The following is a 26,172-nucleotide window of genomic DNA, read 5'->3' on the forward strand; positions in this document are numbered from 1 at the left end:
GTAGGTTATCAACACATCAATTTATTATCTCCCAGGCAAAATAAACAGCAGAGCAACAGTAAAAACATCCAGACACGATAGGTAACCATTTATACTGTGCATTTAAAGGTCTGATGCAAAATGTTTTATATCAAATCATTTTTGGGGTAACAGTTAAGTTCAATTAAAATGGTAAAAAAAAAATTAAAAAAATAGCTTCTTACAAAGGAGTAATTTCTCAAGCAAGAATTTAGCTAGGACTGTCTGGAAGTGGTATGAGTGGGGAGGGGAAAATTGAACATTTGCTGTTATTGGCAGAGAGGTTTGGAACTCTTTCTTATTGGTCTATTAACTCATTTACTGCATGGTGATGTCACCATGGATGGCCAAAACTCCATCCCACCTAAAACAGGCAGAAATTTCAGGTATTTTCAAACAGCTCTTACACTAAAAGGGAATTATCATAATTTTCACAATTTCACAGTATTATTCCAACTTCATCATGTGGAAATATATATAAAACACAGGACAATCACATTTCTGACTGCACTGAGCCTTTAAGCAAAGTGAAAATGTCAGTTCACACCAAAGGTCAGGTAAACAACATGAGGCAATCGAAGGCACAGTACTGTAATTCAGCTTAATAAATAAGGTAAAACACCCATTCCTAACTAGCCTGGGTACCAGTCTGTTTAGCAATGACAGAGGAATGTTAGCGAAACAGACTTGTACCCAGGCTAATTCATAATCCATTCATCCACAGCATTTCTCTTTTCCCTCGGTCACACCACAGTCTCGCGGCCAGGGTCAGGGTCTGAGAGCTGGCTGTCTGAGGAGGGTGGTCTGGTCTGCTCCTCCCCTCCCTCTCCTGTGTCTGAGAACTGCAGTGGAGGCCCAGAGGGAAGCTGAAAGGGCTCAGGGAAGGCATGGAAGTGGACAGGAGATGGCCCCAGCTCTGTCTCGGTGAGCCCGAGTCCATCCTGACCCCGCAGTCCCCCCATTCCTCCTCCTCTTTTCCCCTGCTCCTCCTCCTGGTCCTGCTCCTCGTGCGCCTCAGCCAGAGGGAGCTGTAGGAACTGAGGAAGCCACAGCTGCTCCTTCTTCAGCAGGCCTCTCTGATCGTCCACACTGCAGCACTGGGCTCTGGACAGAAGTTCCATCAGACCTGCAGACAACAGAGAAATCATGTTCAGGCTCATGTCTTAAGTGTAATAGCTACATAGATACCTGAGAACAGCTGATCATTGCAAGAATCTCTAGTAAGTTCCCACACAAACCACTCCCTTACCATCCATGTCATAGGTTCTTCTAGCGGCAGGGTTTCTCAGCCTGGTGTTGGTCCGGACTCTGTCAGCACTAAAGAGGGAGCTAGTATCCATCTCTACAACAGCTGATCTTCTTCCCTAACCAATATAGAGAAATTTCACGTCGTTTGAAATGCCAAGAACATTTTGAAGGCTAGATTCAATCAGATCAAGTGTTAGCCAGTGATAGGGGACTCCCACATAGCTGTTATTTTGGCGGTGTTGGAGTTGTAACTGCGTTAGAGCTGTCAAATTGGTGAGCGGTTGCTCACCAAAGCTACAATTGCACCTACTCACTTTAGAAGTTCAGAACAAGAAAGTGTATGCAATATATATATAATGAAAAAAATCATTAAAGAAATAAGGATTTATATCAGCCTAATCGGGGTGTAGATTGCAACACACGTTCCAGTGTCCAAACTTGTAACAAGGCTGCAATACTAAGGTGACTCGGCGCATCCAACGGCAATGTCCGCGATACCCACATAACAAAATACTACAGTTTGATATAGAACATTATCGTGCTTAGTAGAATGGGGCGGCAGGGTAGCCTAGTGGTTAGAGCGTTGGATTAGTAACCGAAAGGTTGCAAGTTCAAATCCCCGAGGTACAAAGGTACAAATCTGTTGTTCTGCCCCTGAACAGGCAGTTAACCTACTGTTCCTAGGCCGTCATTGAAAATAAGAATTTGTTCTTAACTGACTTGCCTGGTAAATTAAAAAATATGTAGTATACTGTACTCCACACTGTAGTTTGTAGACACATTTATTTGACCATTTTAAAACACAATACAACAACACATGTGGTTAATGCATTTAAAATCGTCAAGGATGACACAAAAAAAGTTTGAAAATGTATGAAATAAATATTGCACACATAAACATGATGTCGTCCTGATGTCGTCCTCAGCTCAGCCTCGATGTAGCCTGGACTTCATACTCCTCCACGTCCAACGTGTAGCACACACTTGGGCGATGCCTCTGCCACTGCCCAATAAGCCCACCACGCATCAGTCCGAAGCAGTAGTGGTCCTCACTGGGAGCGCTCTGCCATTTTCACACTGCAGTCGGGTCTCATTGATCAAGAAGCAGCCGGTGCTGAGATGCATCATTTAAATGCATGCCAACATTAGCCAGCTAGCAAAACCAGACAAATCAATCTGCCATCAGTCCTGCAACTCCGTGGGTAAAAAACAACAAGATATATACAATCAACAATTCAATGACTTATCAAAAACTAAAATATGTACAAAATTCCAGAGCTCTCTGTTTAGGCTGCCTCTGTGGAAACCACAGAACCAGTATCCCTGGATCATGTGTAGTACTTACCATAGAATTTTGTAGAATACTATGGGTGCTTTCCAAAATTCACTCTGGCTATCTATTACAATTTCAGAGCACTCTCGCCTGAGTGCAGAATAACTGATGAATTTACAAACGCGCAACATCCGTTGAATATAAAGGTTGGCAAAAAAAACTTCATTCAATTGTCAGCAACACAGTCAGTCACCAACGCTCTATATAACGTGAAAACAGCCTAACCAGCTCTGCTAGGGCAAGTAAAATGGTCAGACTGAGGTGTTCTCTCATTTGTGTCTGGAAGTATCTAGCAAGCTAGCCAACTTTAGCTTGTTAGCTTGGGTGCTTGAATGCCATTGCGAGGTCAGAATGCTCAGATCAACCCTACTCTTCAGCCAAAGCTTCCAGTGTGCACTCTGAAAACTGCATGAGCAAAATGCTCTGAATTTATGAACTGACAACAATCTGAATTTATGACCGCCCAGAGCGCACTTTGGCACTCCAGTGGGAATAGGGAACACACCCATTAGTACACGCTATAGTAGTATTCCTCAATTTTGTAGTGCTTACTATATCATTTTGTAGTATACTGTACAATACTACACAACAAATTCTCCAGTGTTCATTTTTTATTTATAACTTTGAGCGTGTTAAATCAACGCTGAAAGTGTTGCGTCTGTGGACCCATATAGACACTGGAACAGTGTTGAATTAAATCAACACACTGCTTAGTGCCTTGCCTTTCAAGGAAATTGTAGAGTTACATGACTGTATTTGTTAGTGACAGAGACATGGTTGTTGCATTCATCCTTTTTTGGTCCCATTGGCTTCACGAATATGTTATTATAAAAAAAAGTTTTATTTTGAGGGCCTCATTTTATCCTAATACAGGGGCCTGAATCTCCTACACATCACTTTGAACCAAAACCACTGTCACCTTCGTGATGAGAGACGGACCAAGGCGCAGCATGATTTGAGTTCCACATTTTATTTCACGGTGAAACTTCCAACAAAACAAACAACGAAACGTGACTTACCTGGTGCAACAAACACATATACAAACAATATCCCACAACCCAGGTGGGAACAATGGAGAACTTAAGTATGATCCCCAATTAGAGACAACAATCAGCTGCCTCTAATTGGGAACCATACAACAAAACAAACATAGAAATAGGAAAGGTGCGGACTCCGGCCGCAAAACCTGACAGGGCACCGGCCCGAACTGGGCACCGGCGCAGAGGAGAGCTCCAGCCGTGGAGCTGGGTTGGACGCCGTGCCTGGAATGGGCACCGGCGCAGGGGAAGGCTCCTGCCATGGAGCGGGACTGGACACCGTGCCTGGACTGGGCACCGGCGCAGAAGGCTCCGGCCATGGAGCTGGGTTGGACGCCGCACCCGGAGTGGGCACCGGCACAGAGGAAGGCTCCTGCCATGGAGTGGGACTGGACACTGTGCCTGGACTGGGCAGCGGCGACAAGGAAGGCTCCTGCCATGGAGCGGGACTGGACATCGTGCCTGGACTGGGCAGCGGCGACAAGGAAGGCTCCTGCCATGGAGCGGGACTGGACATCGTGCCTGGGCCGGGTACCGGCACAGAGGAAGGCTCCTGCCATGGAGCGGGACTGGACATCGTGCCTGGGCCGGGTACCGGCACAGAGGAAGGCTCCTGCCATGGAGCGGGACTGGTGACACGCACTTCAGGACGGGTGCGGGGAACTGGCACAGGACATACCGGGCTGGGGAGGTGCACTGGAGGCCTGGTGCGTGCAGCCGGCACAGGTGGCACCGGACTGATGACACGCACCTCAGGGCGGGTGCGGGGAGCTGGCACAGGACCTACCGGGCTGTGAAGGTGCACTGGAGGCCTGGTGCATGGAGCCAGCACAGGTGGCACCGGACTGATGACACGCTCTTCAGCACGCCTGCGCTGCAGCCTACTCCTCACCTCCGCCTCTCTCCTGTATCTCTCATTGCATTCCTCCACCGTCTGCCATTCGGGCTCTTGCACTCTCCGCTGCTCCGCCCCCCCATCTTGGGGTTTCTGTGGCCGCGGTCCCCGGCGTCGTTGCTGTCCTTCCAACTTCCTTGGTGTCTCCTTCCAAGGAAGGGTCTCACATCCTCCCATGATTTCCTCCCATGTCCAAAACTCCTTAACCTCTATAACACGCTGCTTGGTCCTGCGTTAGTGGGATGTTCTGTCACGTTCGTGATGAGAGACGGACCAAGGCGCAGCGTGATTTGAGTTCCACATTTTATTTTGGGTTGAAACTTACAACAAGCACAAACAATATCCCACAACCCAGGTGGGAACAATGGAGAACTTAAGTGTGATCCCCAATTAGACACAACGACAATCAGCTGCTTCTAATTGGGAACCATACAACAAAACAAACATAGAAATAGGAAAACTAGAACACCCCCCTAGTCACGCCCTGACCTACAACACCATAGAGAACCCCGAGGATTCTCTATGGTCAGGGCGTGACAACCACACCTATCATTATCATATTTCACAGGATGCTCTATTGCAGGTTGATATTTAGAGTAGTTTGTTTCAATATCTATGTTTGTGCATTGATTGATTGATTAATGAATTAATCTTATACTGCTCAAATATAAATTACAAATATATTCTGAACCTATTCTAAATGTTACTTGGACTTATTGCACCGGTTACTGAAATGGTTGTTACAATTTAGATGGTTTAGGTAGTCCCATAGTTTATTCTTCCCAACCCTGGGAGTCACTCTGAATACAGGTTGTGGGTGATAAAAACATTTCAAAACAGTCGGATAGCCCCACAATGGATGGATTACAATAGGAATTACACATCACGTTGCAAGCCAGCGTAATGCGACTCACAGGCCTGATGTAAAACCATTAGTTTCAGGCCACTTGTATTAAAGATTTGTTCCGAACGGGGTACAAACACCATGTAATGTCATCCTTTGTACCTTTAATTAGAAGTGCATAAGTGTACCCCAGTTCATACTGTACCTCAGGCCACATTGGGCCGGCAAGTAGGGTTGCAAAATTCTGGATTCCCAGATTTGCCTAAAATCGCGATTGAAGGATTTCTGATTTTCTCCTTCAATTTCGAAGAAAACTTCCAACCAGGATTTCTGTATAACCTGGGAATTTGGGTAAAGTTACCAGAATGTTGCAACCCTACATGTAAGTCACATTATGCTAGCTTGCAAAGTTATGTGTAATTCCTATTGATCTCCGTCCAGAGTTAGGATATCCAACAGATGGAATTTAAATCACCTGCAACCTTGCATTCAGAATGAGTGCCAGGGTTAGGAACATTGTGAGGAGACTACCGAAGGCATTTAAACTGGAACAGTCATTTCAGTCACCGGTGCAAAAAATCAAAATAACTGGTTGGATTACTTTCGAAAAATGTATGTTATTTATCTTTGTGTAGCATCACATTAATCAGTAAATCAATGTACAGTAAATTCACAAACTTAGATATAGCAGAACAGATACTTCAATGTTCAAATACATTTAAAGAACTTTGATCATTTTGTTGCCTTAGTACCTGACTTGCAAATCTTAGACCACCTTTTTTGCAAAAATATTAAACACAAATGTCATCAGTGAATACAAAATTCATTGTTTCGTGTTTTGTTGACATAATAATAAAGGTGCATAAATGGCTCCACCATTTCCTGGTTGCTAAAATTCTAATAGTTTGCCTGATTTCAGTTTTGTTGACAAAACAAGCAATGCATAGTGTAGAGAATCATTGTACCATCTAAACCGCCGTGAAATATCTTTTCAAACACCAGAAATATTGTATTTTCAGCTGTTTGAAGCAGGTATATAAAACCAAAAGTAAAAGACGCAAAAACGAAGCTTAAAAACGTGAAGCATGGAAATAGTTCACAAAGAACAAATCTAACACTTCTTACACTTGCTTTTAATGAGAATGACAAATGTTTACATGTGAATTTGGTCGGGTAACCCAAAAAGATACATATTGCAGCTTTAACACATTGTTTTCATCAGAAGAGAAATGTGTACAATTGTGTTCACTGTTTCCGGCAATATGTAAATACTACTGCACAAAATTCTAAATCATCCAATCACTGTCATACCACGTAAACTATATGGAAAGACCTAGGCAATGGTGACTGTCCAATTTTTATGATCTTTTAAAATTTTGCAGAGATGCAGAGAATGAAGTTGGTTTACTTTTAAGTAACTTTGGGTTACTCCTAAATCCTCATGTTCAACATTGTGACCTTCCTTAGAGCTTTTCTTTGGTGTGGATTTAGGCCTATACATTAATATCCTTGTGTTTCTCCACTGTATTTGCCTTTCCTTATTTCTATTGTGGATTGTGTTTCTGTGCGCCAATGGAAAGTCTACAAAACTACGATGAATGAATCCTGCACACAATGTGCTTATTTTTGATTAAATGTTTCTAAAAAACAGACGAGCTTTCTGTTTTGTCTGCTTGGATTTAAGAGAAAAGGATGGTTGCGCACATTTTTTTGGCAGGCAGTTGTGTTCTTTTGATGAATGTATTTGCAATTTTGACTGCATAATAGAGTTTTGATATACTTATTTATGTTTTGAGAAGGCAACTACATTTTCAAAACACATTTATTGTTTTGCAAAAGGCCACAGAATTCTATATCTTGCGGAGTCTGTTTTCAATATCGGCAACATTGTTCCAAAAAAATGCTTGTACGTGATTCAGAAAAACTGAACTAGCACTTACTAATTTTACCATAATGTCCTATATTATGTATTATAGTTTACCATGGTAAACTGTGGTGAACACTATGTTAGGCCTATGATAACTTTGTAAATAATGTTAATTGTTTATCCATATTACTCTACTGTGCTATGACAATCATATACACAATGAATGTGCTATACTGTAAATATGTAGCCATTGAACAAATCTGATGTATCATGGTGGAAAGCTGGAAATCCTTTCATTATGGAAATAAATAATGGTTTACCTCATTAAAAAATATTATAATTTACTTTAGAATACTACAGTACTTACTATAAAATGATTTAGTACACTGTAGTAAACTGTAGTACAGTGTAGAACACTATACTCGACTCATTCCATTGATATGCTAATGTATAATTTGCATATACCCCAATCCCCTCCCCTATGTGCCAATTTCTGCCTCCCATGAGTGAGACACCTACATACCAAGTATAGATCATATATTGTTGTTCCCAATGATCTGTTTATTCTCATTCTGACCTCCTTGCAAGTTTACCTTTTCAGTATTTGCTCAGTAGAAGCATTACAATATACTACAGTAATGTCTGCAAAACTGTGCAAGAAATAATACAATATAATGCTGCAGTAAATACTACAGTATGCTGGAGTAATGTATGCAAAAACACAATAGTAAATACTACAGTATGTGCTGTAATGTTTCTGGGAGAGAAAAAACTGCTGTGCTTCAGTTAAGTCCATAAAATACAACAATGAATACTATAATACAGTGCCCTCCATAATTATTGGGACAGTAAAGCTTTTTTTCTTATTTTGGCTCCATAGTCCAAAAGTATGGATTTAAAGTCAAACAATGACAAAGAAGTGAAAGTGCAGATTCTCAGCTTTCATTTTCAGGTTATTTTCATATTGGGTGAACCGTTTAGAAATTATAACACTTTTGTACATAGTCCCCCCTTTTAGGGGAGCAAAGTATCGGGACAAATTCACGTATATGTTTATTAAAGTACTAAAAGTGTAAGAATTTGGTCCCATATTCATAGCACACAATGGCTACATCAACCTTGTGACTCTACAAACTTGTTCTATGCATTTGCATGTTTGTTTTGGTTGCGTTTCAGATTATTTTGTGCCCAATAGAAATGAATGGTAAACAGAATATGCATCTAAACACTTCAACAGTAATGTGGATGCTACCGTGATTACGGAGAATCCTGGATGATGAGTGAAAAGGTTACAGACACTACATGGGAGGCACAGGGGAGCTTAGCATTTTTTCAGTGGTATGATATTTGCGCGTCTATAACTTTCTCACATGATTCATGATTCATTCAGGATGATTCGTAATCAAGGTAGCATCCAGATTCATGTAGGAGTGTTTAGAAACATGTTCTTATTTACAATAAAAGTGACTCCAAAAAGACACAATACATTATTTACCTTTCGTTTCTATTGGGCACAAACAGAATCAGAAACACAACCAAGACAAACAGCAAATACTTGTGAAATTTTGTTCCCCTAAAATGAATGGACTATGTACAAAAAGTGCTGCAATTTCTAAATAGTTCACCAATATGGATGAGAATTCACTCAAATTAATGCTAACAGTCTGCACTTTAACCTCATACGCATTGTTTGATTTCAAATCCAAAGTTTTGAAGTATAGAACCAAACAAAGAAAACATTTTTCACTGTCCACTGTTTATAAATATACTAATACTAAAGTTTTAATAACACACTAATACTATGATATTTTTTCATGTGGGTATAACGCCAGGAGCGGTATCCTGATTTGACAGCTCCAATGCAGTTACCTCCGATATTGCCTAAATAAAAACAATGAAACTGCTTTGCAGGCAGACACAGATACATAGACAGCCGGACAGGCAGACAGACAGGCAGATAGATCGTTGCTCAAGTACCACTCACCTGAAACACAGGGCCCGAGGAGCTACCACACACCATTGAGCTGCTGCTCTGCTCAGTACCTGGGGAAAATAATAGGATCAAATATTCTCAATCTCAAAAACGAATCTAGGCAAAACCATTTAGACACGTGGCGATCCCGAAATTTCGTCAGCCGGGGATTGTCAAGCAAATAACTGCCGGTCTCACGGTAATTGACCATTAATTAACATAAACACATTTAGCATCTCCTGGCTTCCACACTGATGCAGACCTTTGGAACATCTATATATTAAAAAGTCGATTACATCTATGTAATATAGCCTACATTTTCACAATAAATCCATTATTTATTTTCGACAGGTTTAAAGAATAGATGATATGAAGAAAATGTCCCACTGTCATTGGTATTATGAGAAAAAAAAACTGTTTTGATAACTGATGCACATAAGTAAAAGATGATGAGATAATGTACTGTAAACGAAGCAAGTACACTCACAAGGACGTCTACAGCAGTACAGTGCCTATATATATTCACACCCCTTGACTTTTTCACATTTTGCTGTGTTACATAGTGGGATAAAAATGGATTTAATTGTCATTTTTTTGTCAACGGTCTACACAAAATACTCTGTAATGTCCAAGTGGAGAAAAAAATCAAACATTTGAACAAAAAATGTGTGGAAATAAAAAAATATATATATCTTAACTAGATAAGTATTCAACCCCCTTAGTCAATACATGTAAGAATCACATTTTACAGTGACTACAGCTGTGAGTCTTTCTGGTGAAAGGTGCATTTGTGTCTCTGTTGGAAAGCAGACGGAAAGTAGTTTTTCTCTAGGATTTTGCCTGCGCTAAAGCTCTATTCCGTTTCTTTTTATCCCAGAAAAACTCCCTATCCTTGCCGATGACAAGCATACCCATAACATGTTGCAGCCGCCACCATGCTTAAAAATATGAAGAGTGGTGCTCAGTGTTGGATTTGCCCCGAACATAATGCTTTGTATTCAGGACAAAAGGGATCACTTTTATTTACAAATATTTTACTTTTACTTATATTACTTTAGTGCTTTATTGCAAACAGGATGCATGTTTTGGAATATTTTGTATCCTTTTCACTCTATAATTTATGTTAGTATTGTGGAGTAACTTCAATGTTGTTTATCCATCCTCAGTTATCTGGAAAACCTCCCTGGTCTTTGTGGTTGAATCTGTGCTTGACATTTACTGCTAGACCGAGGGACCTTACAGATAAATGTATGTGAGATGCGGTAGTCATTTAAAAATCATGTTAAACTCTATTATTGCACACAGAGTGAGTCCATGCAACTTATTTTGTGACTTGTTAAAAGGGTTGAATGGTTATTGACTAAAGACATTTCAGCTTTTCATTTTTAATTCATTTGAAAACATTTCTAAAAACATAATTCCACTTTGACATTATGGGGTATAGATCAAATGCATGTAGATCAGTGACACAAAAATCTCAATTTAATCTATTTTGAAATCAGGCTGTAAAACAACAAAATGTGGAAAAAGTCAAGGGGTGTGAATACTTTCTGAAGGACCAGTAGATATATAATCTTCATCAGAAGATATATTGTACTAAAGATAATATTATCTTTTATTTTACCGTCAGCTATTTATTTGCTGTTTACATTGAAATCACATTGTCCAACTCCATAACTGTCATTGTCAAGCAAAACAAGACAATTGGTGATACAGAGTTGGCATGATAGCACAAACAGACTGGCACTTAGACTAGGTACTGTAATTACATAATAATTACCTAAAAAATGATTGGTTTTAATTATTTGGGATTCATTGCAAAAACAAACGAGCACCACTAAGTATTGCCAATTGTGCTGTCCTCTTGGAAGTGGTTACCATGAAGTTCTGAGTAAATACCAGACAAACACTGGCTAAACAAGCACAGTCAATTATCATGCTTTACCGAAAATTCTCATAGGAAATCATAGTGTTTGGCGTGATAGGACATAGCGTATTGCAGAAGATTGTACTGACTCCTTTGGGAGATATACGCATAAAGCTTCGTGAATACAGTATCAGTTTTGAGCACAAGCATTCTCACCGTCTAGGCTTCTCTCCTGCACACACATACGCACAATTTAAAAAAACAGAAAAGAAACAGAATTCTGCAGCATACTAGCCTTTCACTCTGTCCAGTGTTATCTTTTTGTCGGCCAGGGAGGTTACGGCCGTGCTCATGCTTAGGGACTCTTTGCTCCCACTCTGAAATAAAAGGGAGTATGGAGAGAAAACATCAGAGGGTTTATAGGTTATGCAACAGCATAGAACGTCACACGCAGAGTCCCATAGTTAGACTCACCATGGTGACTATGACGTCCTGTGGTCGCAGACGTTGCTTCTGGAGCACTGGGGTCAGTGCTTCCTGTAGAGACTTGCTGGACTTTACCACAATACCCACTGTCTTCCCTGTGGACACTATCTCCACCCTGAGAAATAGACACAACTTGGCATTAGCATGATTTTGTTTGTTTGTCGGGTTCATTTAACTACAGGAAATACAAAAGTGAACATGTCGTAAAATATCAGGATGTGGACACTCACGCAAAAGTCACTCTGAGCTCCAGGAAGACCTGCTGCTCCTTCAGAACTGAGCTGTCCTGATCCAGAGAGAGGGGCTTCTGGGGAGAGACCGGAGAACAGAAGGTGAATAATGAACACAGTACATCAACTATTCTTGGCATAGAGGATTCTCCCTTGTCCTCCAACTAAGATGCTGCTGAGTGACAGACAGACACCATTTTGGGTAAAACCAATAGCCTGCTTGAGAGATTGCTTGATTGATTGATTGATTTTATAAGCCAGTTAAAAAAAATACATATAGACACAGTACATATTCAAACTTGTCAGGGATTACAGGATAAAGTCTGACTTATTGTGGTACACACTCTACACTCTTAAAAGTAAGGTGCCTGGAAGAACCTTTTGGGGTTCGAAGAATTGCCACACCAGTGAAACCATTCCAGGTCAAAAAGGTTCCCAGAGGAACCCCTCTGAAAAGGGTCTTAGAGGAACCCCTGTATAAAGGTTCAAACAGGAACCTTTTTGTGATGGGATGGATGGGTTCAATAGTCCTCCACAGGGGACGCGTCATAATACCCGTAAAAACACAGAAATGGTTCCAATTGTTTTTCCGCCACACATTTTTTCACATCGTGAATTTGACAACAAAAAAAATTGAATGAATTGTGTTTGGTGTAGACTTACCTTGATTAGACGTTTTGATAGCTGTGTAATTCTCTCTCAGACATGGTGAGTTTTATCAACGTATTCACCTCAATTTACTCTCAAAAATTTGCAATGACAATTATCGATGAAACTTACCTTGTCACACCGAGAGAGATTTGCGAGGTTATCAAAACGTCACACCAGCATAAGCCTACACGAAACACAGAACCTATATGAAGTAGCTCTAAAAGCCCAGAGGGAAAAATTAATGGTGGAAAGGCGATTGGAACCATTTCCAGTCCAGGTTTAGGAGTGGTACCGTGGTACTAAATGTTGAACCTTTTTAATAATATTTTGTAGTGCTGGCAGCCTATCAGGAGATTGGAGGCGTGGCTTATTGGAGGTGTAGCTTTACTATATATTTTTTTTGCCATTCTTTTTCGCAATGTTTATACACTGCAAATTTACATTTTCCTCAAATATTTAGGCATGTTACATATTCTAATGTAATATTAAAATTGCTGAATACATATAGTAACAATGTGGTAACTACTCCAACTTTGGGATTTGCATAAGCGATTGAGGATCGTTCAGCTTCAGTGCTCAAACTTAACATGTGATGACAATAAAACAGAACCGATGAACAGAGATGACATTTACCTTGTCCTTGCCCTGCAGGTAGATTATGACATCCGAGAGGGGGAGCCCTCTCTTCTCACAAAGCCCAGTGAGCATAGTGCGGATAGAGAGGCCCGGTCGGGCTGGAGCCAGGGATGCAGTGCCGTCAGGTAGGAACACACAACAGTACTTCTCTGCCTGGCCCGCACGCCAATGCTCCTTCTCCAACTTCTGGGGGGAAAGGGGGTAAAAGGCACAAGTTAATTCAAAGTCGAAATAAGTATTATGTGATAGTCAGAGCTTGGTGTGTGTGAGCTCACCTCTGCTGGATTGAGGAGGGATCCCGACCTGGCTGTGCTCTGTAAGACTGCAGCATGGTCAGCAAGCTCAGCTAAGGGAATGGGCAGGGGGTATATTCAGCTGCAGGTATACTGTATGTCATCAGACCAGAAAAGTACTAGACTGTAATGTAAATTCTGAACCAATGCTATCCCTATTGTATTATACCTCCCCACGATCCCCTCTTTTCCTGTCCTTTCTCTCTGGTCAGCTTGTTCTGTGGGGCTCCTTTTCTCTTCTCTGCTCCCTCGTCCAAATCCAAAGGTAGAGACTTTCCTGGTTTGACCTTTGGTTTCTATGAACAATACTCAGTTATGAAGTGATGTGTTGATTTATGCACAAACTTTATAGCACATTTTTACAGTACTGTATGGTCAGCGCCGGCCCTAGCCTTTTGGCGGCCCTAAACAAGATTTAGTTGAGAGGCCCCATGCCTCGCAGGCAAAACATTTTAGTGGCCCCCCCTCTAGACGGCTGAGATAAATGTACATTTCCCGTAATTCTACACATTTTGCCATGGGGCGTAAAGATAATGTTGCAGTTTTAAAGCAAGTTTCCGCAATTCTACATCATTTGCCATGAGGTGGAGATAACATTTTGCCATTTTATAACTAACTTCATGCAATTCTATTAATTTTGCCACCCGGGGCGGAGAGAACATTATTAAGTTTTCCAGTTAATTTCCTGCAATTCTACACATTTTGCCATGACTTATTCCATGTTAATATGATATCTGAATGAGAGTGACTAACAAAATCAATGGGGGCCCCTGAGCACATGCCGTTCTTACCCGGTCGTTAATTCGGACATGATTACTACAAGTTCAGATAGCTTGCTAGACTAATTTTCCAATCTAAAAATATTTAGCTGACTTGGGATAATTGAGTGACTGTCAGTGACTGACATAACAAGAGGAAAACTGCTGATACACAACCATATCTCTAAACTGCACCTTGTGTATTCTACTGTTCTAACTATCAACAAACAGTAAGTTGAAACCCCAACTGAGTTCCAATTGTGTTTTATTTGTTTGTTTTTTTGTACGCTTATACCTGGCGCCGGCCCTGTGTACGGTACCTCTTTGGGTTTCTGGTCAGCTTTGGGTCTGTCACTATGAGAGGGGATGTCAGTCCCGGAAGTCTTTCTGGTTGCTGTGCTCTTCGAGCGGGGGCCCAGCTCAGGTAGAGGCCTGCCCTCCACATTGGCCAACATGCAGCTCTGATAGAGCTGGGAGCGAACAAAGCGTGTGTAGCTGTCAAACTTCATCAGCTTGAAGATCTGAAGTGAGGAAGAGGGAGAGAGAGAGAAGAAGCCTTGTTAAGTCAGGCAACACAACCATCTTTGTTACTAAACTTTTCCTGCTGTTTCCCACAGCAAAAGATGGCCATGCTACTGTATGAATATTTCATTCTTTTCTAATGGAGGCTTGCTACAGTAGATGATGTGTCAATGATGGTGTACCTGTTGTTGAGCCTTGTGATACATGTCAGGGTGAGGGTTTCTCACTTCCCACTCCTCGATGCGGACTTTGTCATCAATGTTGATGGGATGGGAGGCACTGCCTGAGAGGTAACTGCTGTAGATGGAGCGAGCCTCTTGGTTTAACTGGACAGAAAAGGAACATGGTCAAACCCTGACCGATAGAGACCCCTCTTGAAGATGGGTAATCTTGAAGATGTCAGAAACCCATTTTCATCTGTGAAGTACCTTCTCTTTCTGATTGGCTGGGATCTGTCTGAACTTTTCACATGCCTGCCAAAATAAGATGTTCTCAGCACTGACCTCCGACTTCAGGAAAGCCTGTGGGTTTAAGCAGAAAAATAGTCTTGTCACCAATATTTACCCAACCACAATGCCTTATCACCAGGCATAATCTTCAGCCTGTTTTGACTGTCTGAAAACTGTGGGTAGTTTCTTAAGAGGTTAAGGGGGAAAACCTCTTCCACTGTGTTTTTTATTGGACCTTAACACCACCTTAAATTTGACTTACAGTATACGCTGCAAACCAAAACTGGTTCTGAGAACGTTCCCAGAACATTCATTAGGTTGCCATAAAAACGGTCTAGTTGTGCTGATGATTATGCAATGTTTGTACAAAACATTTGCCTGATGTTGCAAGAACGTTCCCAGAACACATTTTGTTACTACATCACCTGGAAACCTAATCAGAACCCTAGGGCAATGTTCTGTGGTGGCTGTTACAGATGTTGTGCACAACATTTTAGTGAATGTTAGGAGAACGTTCAATGGATATTTCGTTTAAAACATTTTCTTATGAAGAGCATTACTTGAATGTTTTTGGGACCTTATCATCCTAATGTTAGATAAAACCCTAACTAGAACTTAATGGGAATGTTAGCTAATGTCCTGGGAATGTTCTCGGTTTGCTGGGTATTGTTTACTCTGATATTTCTGTCTCACTCACACACATTCCTCTGCTCTCCACAGGCCTCGTAATCCAAACTGGTGAATCTCATCTCTTTTCCCATAAATCCTCCAGCCCTCAGGAGAAAATCAGACGCCCATGTGGTTCTGACTATTTAAGGGACTCTTGCGTGGGCCTCTTTCTTACTTTATTCTCACTTTAATCTATTGGGCATTTTGACAAACAATCTTTGTGGCAGGGTTTTGTATTGTCTCCCAGTCAGTAAAATGCTTTCATTCAAATAATGTATTGTGTATGCTTTTCATGTATTGTGTAATTGATGTGTATATACAGTATCAGTCAAAAGTTTGGACACACCTACTCATTCAAGGGCATTTCTTTATTTTGACTATTGTAGAATAATAGTGAAGACATCAGAACTATGAAATAACACATATGGAATCATGTAGTAAACAAAAAAGTGTTAAACAAATCTAAATATATTTTATATTTGAGATTCATCGAAGCAGCCATCCTTTGCCTTGATTAGAGCTTTACACACTATTGACCTACTCTCAACCTACTCTCAATCACCTGGAATGCTTTTCCAACAGTCTTGAAGGAGTTCCCACATATGCTGACCACTTGTTGGCTGCTTTTCCTTCACTCTGCGGTTCAACTCATCCCAAACCATCTCAATTGGGTTGAGGTCGGGTGATTGTGGAGGTAGTGTAGATATAGTGTAATTGTTGTTTTTTGATGTGTTCATGCAGAGCTTATATCAAATCAAATCAAATACAATTTTATTGGTCACATACACATATTTAGCAGAAGTTATTGAGGGTGTAGAGAAATGCTTGTGTTCCTAGCTCCAACAGTGCAGTAATATCTAACAATTCACAACAATACACAAATATCTAAAAGTAAAATAATAGAATTAAGAAATGTATAAGTATTAGGATGAGCAATGTCAGTGGCATTGACTAAAATACAGTAGAATAGAATACAGTACATACATATGAAATGAGTAAAGCGGTATGTAAACATTATTAAAGTGACTAGTGCATCTATACAGATTGTGAGGGGAACGGCACCGCAGTACCTCCAGGCTCTGATCAGGCCCTACACCCAAACACCCAAACAAGGGCACTGCGTTCATCCACCTCTGGCCTGCTCGCCTCCCTACCACTGAGGAAGTACAGTTCCCGCTCAGCCCAGTCAAAACTGTTCGCTGCTCTGGCCCCCCAATGGTGGAACAAACTCCCTCACGACGCCCTCACGACGCCAGGACAGCGGAGTCAATCCCCACCTTCCGGAGACACCTGAAACCCCACCTAAAGTAATCCTTCTCACCCCCCCCCCCTTAAATGATTTAGATGCACTATTGTAAAGTGGCTGTTCCACTGGATGTCAGAAGGTGAATTCACCAATTTGTAAGTCGCTCTGGATAAGAGCGTCTGCTAAATGACTTAAATGTAAATGTAACTAGTGATTCCATGTCTATGTATATAGGGCAGCAGCCTCTAAGGTACAGGGTTGAGTAACCTGTGGTAGCCAGCTAGTGATGGCTATTTAACAGTCTGATGGCCTTGAGATAGAAGCTGTTTTTCAGTTTCTCGTTCCCAGCTTTGATGCACCTGTACTGACCTCGCCTTCTGGATGATAGCGGAGTGAACAGTCCATGGCTCGGGTGGTTGGTATCCTTTATGATCTTTTTGGCCTTCCTGTGACATCGGGTGCTGTAGGTGTCCTGGAAGGCAGGCAGTGTGCCCCTGGTGATGCATTGGGCAGACCGCACCACTCTCTGGAGAGCCCTGCAGTTGCGGGCGGTGCAGTTGTCGTACCAGGCGGTGATACAGCCTGACAGGATGTTCTCAAATGTGCATCTATACAGATTGTGAGGGTCTTAGGGGCCAAGCCAAATTTCTTCAGCCTCCTGAGGTTGAAGAGGCGCTGTTGCGCCTTCTTCACCACGCTGTCTGTGTGGGTGGACCTTTTCAGATCGTCGGAGATGTGTATACCGAGGAACTTAAAGCTTTCCATCTTCTCCACTGTGGTCCCTTCAGTGTGGTAGGGGTGTGCTCCAACCTGCTTTTTCCTGAAGTCCCCTATCATCTCCTTTGTTTTGTTGACGTTAAAGGAGAGGTTATTTTCCTGGCACCACTCCGCCAGGGCCTCTCCTCCTCCCTGTAGGCTGTCTCGTCATTGTTGTAATCTATGGTTGTGTCATCTGCAAACCTGATGACTGAGTTAGTGGCATGTGTGGCCATGCAGTCATGGGTGAACAAGGAGTACAGGAGGGGGCTGAGTACGCACTATTGTGGGGTTCCTTGTGTTGAGGATCAGTGAAGTGGAGGTGTTGTTTCCTACCTTCACCACAAAGGGGGCGGCCCGTCAGGAAGTCCAGAACCCAGTTGCACAGGGCGGGTTTCAGACTCAGGGCCCCAAGCTTGATGATAAGCTTGGAGGTTACTACGGTGTTGAAGGCTTAGCTGTGGTCAATGAACAGCATTCTTACATAGGTATTCCTCTTGAATATGTCCGTAAACACTCCAGCCAGCTGGTCTACGCATGCTCTGATGACGCGGCTAGGGATATTGTCTGGGCTGGCAGCCATGCAAGGGTTAACACGCTTAAATTTAATCTGTGATTGTCTGTAGACCCTGCCACATACGTCTTGTCTGAGCCGTTGAATTGCGACTCCACTTGATTTTGTACTGACGTTTTGCCTGTTTGATTGCCTTACGGAGGGAATAATTACACTGTTTTTATTTCAACCATCTTCCCAGTAATTTTGCCATGGTTAAATGCGGTGGTTAGCGCTTTCAGTTTTGCGCGAATGCTGCCATCTGTCCAGGGTTTCTGGTTTGGGTAGGTTTTAATAGGGACAGTAGGAACAACATCCCCGATACACTTCCTGATGAACTCAGTCACTGTGTCTGTGTATACATCAATGTTATTATCCGAGGCTACCCGGAACATATCCTAGTCCCCATGATCAAAACAATCTTAAAGCATGGATTCCGATTGGTCAGACCAGCGATGAATAGACCTTAGCACGGACATCCTGTTTGAGTTTCTGCCTATAGGAAGGGAGGAAAGAAATGGAGTCGTGATCTGATTTGCCGAAGGGAGGGTGGGGGAGGGCCTTGTGGGCATCCCGGAAGAGAGAATAGCAGGGGTCGAGTGTTTTCCCAGCACGAGTACTACAGTCAATGTGTTGGTAGAATTTCGGTAGCGTTTCCTTAAATTTGCTTTGTTAAAATCCCAGCTACAATAAATGTGGCCTCAGGGTATGTTGTTTCCAGTTGCATAAAGTCCAGTGTAGTTATTTGAGGAATGTTGGGGTATCGGCTTGAGGGGTAATATACACGGCTGTGACTATAACAAAAGAGAATTATCTTGGAAGGTAATAGGGTCTGCATTTGATTGTGAGGTATTCTACGTCGGGTGAACAAAAGGACTTGAGTTTCTGTACGTTATCACAAGCACGCCATGAGTGGTTAATCATGAAACATACACCACGCCCTTCTTCTTCCCGGAGAGTTCTTCATTCCTGTCTGTGCGATGTACTGAGAACCCAGCTGGCTGTATGGACGGAGACAGTATATCCAGAAATTCCATGAAACAGAGTATGTTACAGTCCCTGATGTCTCTCTAAAAGGAGATCCTCACCCTGAGCTTGTTTACTTTATTGTCCAGAAACTGAACATTAGCGAGAAATATACTCAGAAGCGGTGGATGGTGTGCCCGCCTCCTGAGTCGGACTAGAAGTCCACTCCGAATACCTCTTCTCCGTTGAGCAGCATCTTGGAGCAGCCTCTGGGATAAGTTAAATTGCCCTGATGGGTAAGAACAAAGGATCCAATTCGGGATATTCCTGGTCGTAATGTGCTGGTGAGTTACCGCCACTCTGATATCCAAAAGTTATTTCCGGCTGTATGTAATAACACAAAAACATTCTGGGCTAATAGTGTAAGAAATGGCACAAAAAAGCGAAATACTGCCAAGTTGTTTAGCAGCAAGAAGCAGTGCTGCCATGTCTAAGATGGCGATGACATTCTGAGACCGCGGTTAAATAATGGCAAAATAATCAATACAAAATCAGTCTTTCCTTTACATGACAATGTAAGTGTTCAAAATGACGTCTTTTATCTCTCCAAAACAATGGACTCTTGCTTGAAACAAACACACAAGACCCATAAACACAAAGTGCATACTAAAGCTTATCATGAATAAACCTGAAAGATTGTGTACAGTCAGGTTTAGGTCCTACCGTGAAGTAGAGGACACCAGTTGGGTCCTGTAGTAGCCTCTCAAAGCTCACAGCCCAGCTGGCCACCTTCCCCACACCACTGGCTCCATCACTGGGCACGGTGGGGAGACTGGAGTTACTGCTGGAACACAGGCCCACACTGGCTCCACGTTCCTCTGGTACCACATTCAGCTCTGGAGACATTAACAACAGGGCTGTACTGGATGTAATACAGAAACCAACATGTATGCTTCACTTTGAAATATGATTACGTGTCTTCTCCTGTACTTGAACATAGTAAAGTGATTTTGAATACGGAACACTTTAGTCTAGTCACTGAGTTGTGAAAATGTGACTTTATCTCACATACGGCTGTCAGCTATTGAGGAGGAAGTCATTGTGGTAACACCGGAACTTCAGAGCCAGACTGGCAGGTGAACCCAACAGACAGTGCATTCTTTAGCGTTTACAAACAGTAAACACTACTTCCAGTGAGCTACAAAAGTATTGGGACAGTGACACATTTTTGTTGTTGTTTTGGCTCTGTACTCCAGCATAATGATACAATGACTGAGGTTGAAGTGCAGACTCTCAGCTTTAATTTGAGTGTATTTTCTATCCATATCGGTTGAACCATTTAGAAATTACATTACTTTTTGTTCATAGTCCCCTCATTTTAGGGAACCAAAAGTATTGGGACAAATTCAATTATGTGTATTATCATAGTCAAACGTTTAGTATTTAGTCCCATATTCATAAAATGATTACATCAAGCTTGTTGTGACTCTACAAACTTGTTCTATGCATTTGCTGTTTTTTTTGGTTGCGTTTCAGATTATTTTGTACCCAATAGAAATGAATGTTAATTAATGGATTGTCATTTTGGAGTCACTTTTTAATGTAAATAACAATATTATATGTTTCTAAACACTTCTACCTTCATGTGGATGCTACCACGATTACGGCTAGTCCTGAATGAATCGTGAATAATGATGAGTGCGAAAGTTACAGACACACAAATATCATACCACCAAGACATGCTAACTTCTCCATTACGGTAACAGGGGAGCTTAACACATTTTTTTTTGTCATTGGGGGAGGGGGGGGGGGGTGATATTTGTGCTCACTCATCATTGTTCACTTTGAAATATTATTTGTGTCTTCGCCTGCACTTGAACATAGTAATGTGATTTTGAATACGGAACACTTTATTCTAATCACTGAGTTGTGAAAATGTACAGGAAATTAAAAGATGATTGTACAAGGGAACAAGTCGTGAGCAACTCCCTCGCGTGACTTTCTCTCAGATATGTCTGTCAGCTATTGAGGAGGAAGTCATTGTGGTAACACCGGAACTTCAGAGCCAGACTGGCAGGTGAACCCAACAGACAGTGCATTCTTTAACGTTTACGAACAGTAAACACTACTTACAAGTACTGGGAGAGTGATATTTTTGTGGTTGCTTTGGCTCTGAACTCCAGCACTTTGAATTTGAAATGATACATTGACTATGAGGTTGAAGCGCAGAATGTCAGCTTTAATTTGAGGGTATTTTCGCTTATGTATATTAATGTAGGCAAAAGTTTAGTATTTGGTCCCACATTCCTAGCATGCATTGACCACGTCAAGCTTGTGACTCTACAAACATGTTGGATGCATTTGCTGTTAGTTTTGGTTGTTTCAGATTATTTTGTGCCCAATAGAAATGAATGGTAAATAATGTGTTGTCCTTCTGGAGTCACTTTTATCTTAAAGCTGACAGAAATTGTATAATTTCATTGTTTCACTGCAATACTTTTGGAGCTAACTGTACATGAGTGAAACATGTTGAGAGAGGAGGACACTGTGCTTCAGGGCCATTCACTTATTCACATACAGCTCTGATTTACAGCTCCTCAAACCACTCAGCAGAAGAGTGAGTGAGTGAGTGAATCCATATGTATAACTGCGAGAAAGCAGACCATCTATTGTCTGGTCCAACACGTTCCGTGAAAAAAAAACTGAATGTGTCCATGTTTCAACTCACCTCCGTCCGACACTGCCAGACTCTGTAACCACAAACATAGACTAGTGAATAAATCTGCTTTGGATTAGGGTAACAACAATCAGATACACAATAATTTTATATCTAAAGTAACATGTTTTTAGTTGGCGTAAAACCTCTAATCTTTAGAAGACTTTAGAGCTTAGACAGTGAGACTGTGAGACAGAAAGACAGACAGACAATCTAGGCCCACTTACTGCACGTCCATTCGGTATTCCAAGGTTTTTATGTGTTAGGAACATTGCCGTATCGCTTCGGTTAATTGAAAGATTCCAAGAGAGACATTGATAGATCACTGAAGAAGGGTTCCGGTAATGTTCTTCTCTGAACCTACTTGCTTTGCAGTGACTGCCACTTCCTGACTGCACAGGAAGTCTTGCCATAGCAACTTGACCACAAGAGGATGTGTGTGCACTCTACACAAACCCTCATCTTTCTTTACCCCCTTGTCGAAAGCAATATCATTCTCATTCATGCAGACAATAGAACACACCAAAACATGAAATGAATACACTGTTGATTACAGTTTGAAAACAGTTTGTGGTGTTTGAGTTTCTCTAGACAAATATTGGTCATGTGTTTTAATTAGCATAAAACTGGATCTTAACCATATAGAATTAGGAGGATCTCTATGCTTAACCATGATAAATTGCCACCAGCTGTAACTGACTAAACACACGCCATCACCACCATAAACCACAGCTCACGTATTGTTGTCTAATATTAGTTAATAATTAGTTAGTAAATGATTATCTATAAGTGAATTAAGTTAATTATCTATAAGAGAATTTTAGTATAGGTTTACCCTTGTGAGATTCAGTGGTCTAATGCTGGTTTCATTGTTGTATCGTCCAAGTCTCCTTCGGAGAGAGGATCTCAGGGCAAGTTGAGAGAATCCTTTGGTGAACTCTTTGAACATCATTGTTTTCTGTAGGACAAATTCAAAACAATCCGACATTGATCAGATAAATTATGTCACACTTGGCTCAACTGTAATATGACTTGTTTGAGCATGTTTCATACTCTCTAAAAATCTTGAACTGCCATGACAACCCAAGGGAAGCGGGTAAATCTGTTCCTAGCTATCCCCAAATGCTACAAAAGGCACCACAGGAAATTCCCCCAAAAGCCACAATCCTCACGATACAGAATATCTACTGCACATGATTAAATGAATGTAAAAGTATTGTACCTTCTCTCTGGATTCTCCAGTTGTTTTCCTCAAAGGACAGTGGCAGGATGCAGAGGTCTCCATGGCAGTGGTGGAGCCTACTTGGAATAGACAGAGAGAGAAAGGAAAGGAAAGAAAAGGAGAGGAGAGTTTAACAGCTCTGGGCGACTGATGCCAGGGGACTGGTCTGGGGCCCACAGTGATGATGGCTTATCACTGAACAAACAACATCCCAGCCATAAACCACAGCTCACATGGATATAAAAATCAATGGGTGGGACACAGATAGATAAACACAGCAACCACTCAAGGGGAAGTCTCAGGTTGTCTCCTCCTCCATTCCAGTTTCACAGTGACTGTCTGTTCTTAAAACTGTGTGAACCAGCCCGCATGTAACCCACTCACTACCCATTTTAACATAAACCAGCCTGCATGCCCATATGGCCATTTCTACATACACAATATAGACCTGTGACCTTCATCATTGTGTAATAAACTGTATATAACACCATTCACTGTAACATTTCATTCTTTGCAGTAACCTAGTAGTATTTTAGTAGTATTTGATTAGGATCCCCATTAGCTATAGCCAAAGATGCAGCTACTCTTCCTGGGGTCCACACAAAACATAAAATACTACATAATGCTAATAGACAATGACAGCTGAAGGAGAGAATCACATACATTTTAAATAAGAATACACACGTTCATATTCTTATGCCTTAGCAATTCATGCTACATGTACTCCTAATAAAGGCTACACTGCAGTCTTCCATTTTGTAGCAGTTGCTGTTACAATTGCATGTCCTGATCCTAATCTCTCAGAACCAGTTTTTCTGTGAACACTAGCGAGAATCTCACAACATAAGGAACCACCCGTGTCCTTGATTCTGCCATTTGACCTCAGTGCTATTCATAATATTAATGTGACCTAAACCTAAACGTTCAATCTGCCTGTGGCTCAATCATACTGAGCGAGGAACTGAGGAGAAAAGATGAGCGCTTCGGCTTGCAGGGCATGGTGCATAGAGAATGATAATAGAGGAGGTAACTGATGGATAAGAGTGCAAATGGGTGTCAGACACATCTGACTCATGGCGAGATGATGCATGAGTGGAAGAGGAGCAAATACTGAAACCAAGATTTGCTTTCAATTTGTGACTCAAGAGAACATTGCTTGTTACGATAGAATAGAGTTGATTGGCAAGAGAAAAACCAAGAGATTACAGGTGCAATGAAACACAAATGTCTCCGCAGTTTCTATTGTATGGTATCATGAGAATAAGCCCCCTTTTCTCCTTGTATGGTGTAGATGTAGGATCTTCATGTGAATCAGTTTGCTCCAGTGGGAATATAATCTTGTTGCAACAGGAAATGTGAATTATTATGTGGATTACAGTTAATGGACATTTTTGTGGTGGTTGATACATTTTTTTTTTCACAAGTGAAAATCAAGTCTGAAATTTCAAAGTGGAAATTAGAAACTTCAGAACACTTTTTACATTTCAAATATACCACAAGTTGCGCATTTCCTGCATTGCAGGAATGTTCTTCCGTAACGTGGTGATCAAATGAATATCCTATATCTGCATTATCCTCTCGCTCAGTGCATTAGCAGCAATACAGCTTTGAACTGACCACAGCTGGAGCAGGCTGGATCTTCAAACTAGACTAACATGCACTATTAGGGCTCTCCGCTCTCACTCTAGGAGCATCAGGCCACGAGACTGAGAGGTAGTGTGACTGCTAGGATTACCTTGACAACACCCTCTCCTCTTAGCAGCCCAGGTATTTGTATTGCAGCGAATAAGCAATGAGGCCAAAAAGGTATAATAACTAGTGCAGTTGGTAGAGTTGCTATAGTTGTCATTCGGTCTTACTCAGGATTGCTTTATCTTTAAGATTGACAGGATTCCAAGATAATGTGCAATCTTCTTTGAGTGTCTATCATATAGAGTCGTTTGTGCCGGACTGCAATGTGTAAACTGTAGCAATACATCTTAGTTTTGTCACTCTGACAGACTGGTTAAGCCTCTGTCCCATTTTACAGGACCGTTAATAACAAAGAGTACCCCCTTGGTTGATAATAGACCCAGACCAGAGGAATGCGGGCTTTTGTACTGGGAGAGGGAGAGGACACTCATGCTACTAATCCTTGAGTAAATGGTCCTCTGAGAGGGTTAAACGGAGTCGTGGTTTGAAATGTGAAACTCTTTCAGAAAGCTATTTTTACTCCAAACACAAATCCCAATTGAGAAACTCTATGTTGTATTCTCCTCACACAAACACGCGTGATGTCAAACATGATCCTCTGACGATGATTAATGAACCCCAGCTTGACTCTGACTGTGTTTCCCTTGATATTATTCACTAACAATCCCTGAGTATTTCATTGATTCAGACATATCCTGGAATGCATTTGCACAAATTAGGGAAATGTATGTGTCTGAGTGACAACGGTTGATCCCCCTGGGCACTCCACCACTCAGTCTAAATGTATACATGGGCTATGCCTCTTACAGCCTCCAGATGGTCCTATTGTAAACTGTAAAACAAACTTTCCCTGTGGATTTACACCATTATACTGGCAGTTGCCAGTTAAATACTGTAATTTTGATTTACAGCAGGGATGCTGTAACATGTTTGCAGTAAGAAAAACAGTGCTGTATTATACAACACTGCATAATACTGTAAACGAGCCAATGGTAATCATTACAGCAACACAGCTATAGGATATTATATAATGAAGTAATTTGCTGGCAATTCTGATGCCAATATAATACTGTAAATGTACAATACAGCATGTTACTGTAATCTGTTTTCCGGTACCAATACTCTTACAGTGTTTTTTTTACGGTAATTGAAATGAATGAATTAATGGTTGAATTAATTAATTAAATTCATTGAGGGAAGGCAGGTTTGTATTTAAAAGTATGGGATTGGTGCAAGCAGGTTGGCT

At 41.4% G+C, this 26,172-nt stretch overlaps 1 protein-coding gene across 3 annotated transcripts; it reads right to left on the reverse strand.

The window, feature by feature from the left end:
- Positions 1-23,492, reverse strand: LOC135550235 (regulator of G-protein signaling 14-like). 3 transcript variants are annotated; one of them, XM_064980854.1, is made up of 16 exons: positions 23,235-23,492; positions 22,848-22,970; positions 22,025-22,046; positions 20,020-20,192; positions 15,086-15,178; positions 14,840-14,983; positions 14,456-14,656; positions 13,547-13,673; positions 13,360-13,430; positions 13,082-13,270; positions 11,798-11,874; positions 11,556-11,682; positions 11,377-11,458; positions 9,227-9,285; positions 1,268-1,382; positions 1-1,144 (listed from the first exon to the last, which is right to left on the reverse strand). In XM_064980854.1, the coding sequence occupies exons 1-16, from the start codon at positions 23,295-23,297 to the stop codon at positions 762-764; spliced, it is 2,049 nt and encodes a 682-aa protein (XP_064836926.1). In that variant the 5' UTR covers positions 23,298-23,492; the 3' UTR covers positions 1-761. The 3 variants fall into 3 exon arrangements, with proteins under 3 accessions (XP_064836926.1, XP_064836927.1, XP_064836925.1); XM_064980855.1 differs by lacking the exons at positions 22,848-22,970; positions 23,235-23,492 and adding an exon at positions 22,240-22,811 and having other exon boundaries at positions 13,082-13,267; XM_064980853.1 differs by lacking the exons at positions 22,848-22,970; positions 23,235-23,492 and adding an exon at positions 22,240-22,810.
- Between the last annotated feature and the right edge of the window lie 2,680 nt (positions 23,493-26,172).

Source organism: Oncorhynchus masou, chromosome 12 (assembly GCF_036934945.1).
Source record: "Oncorhynchus masou masou isolate Uvic2021 chromosome 12, UVic_Omas_1.1, whole genome shotgun sequence".
Taxonomy (NCBI): Eukaryota; Metazoa; Chordata; class Actinopteri; order Salmoniformes; family Salmonidae; genus Oncorhynchus; species Oncorhynchus masou.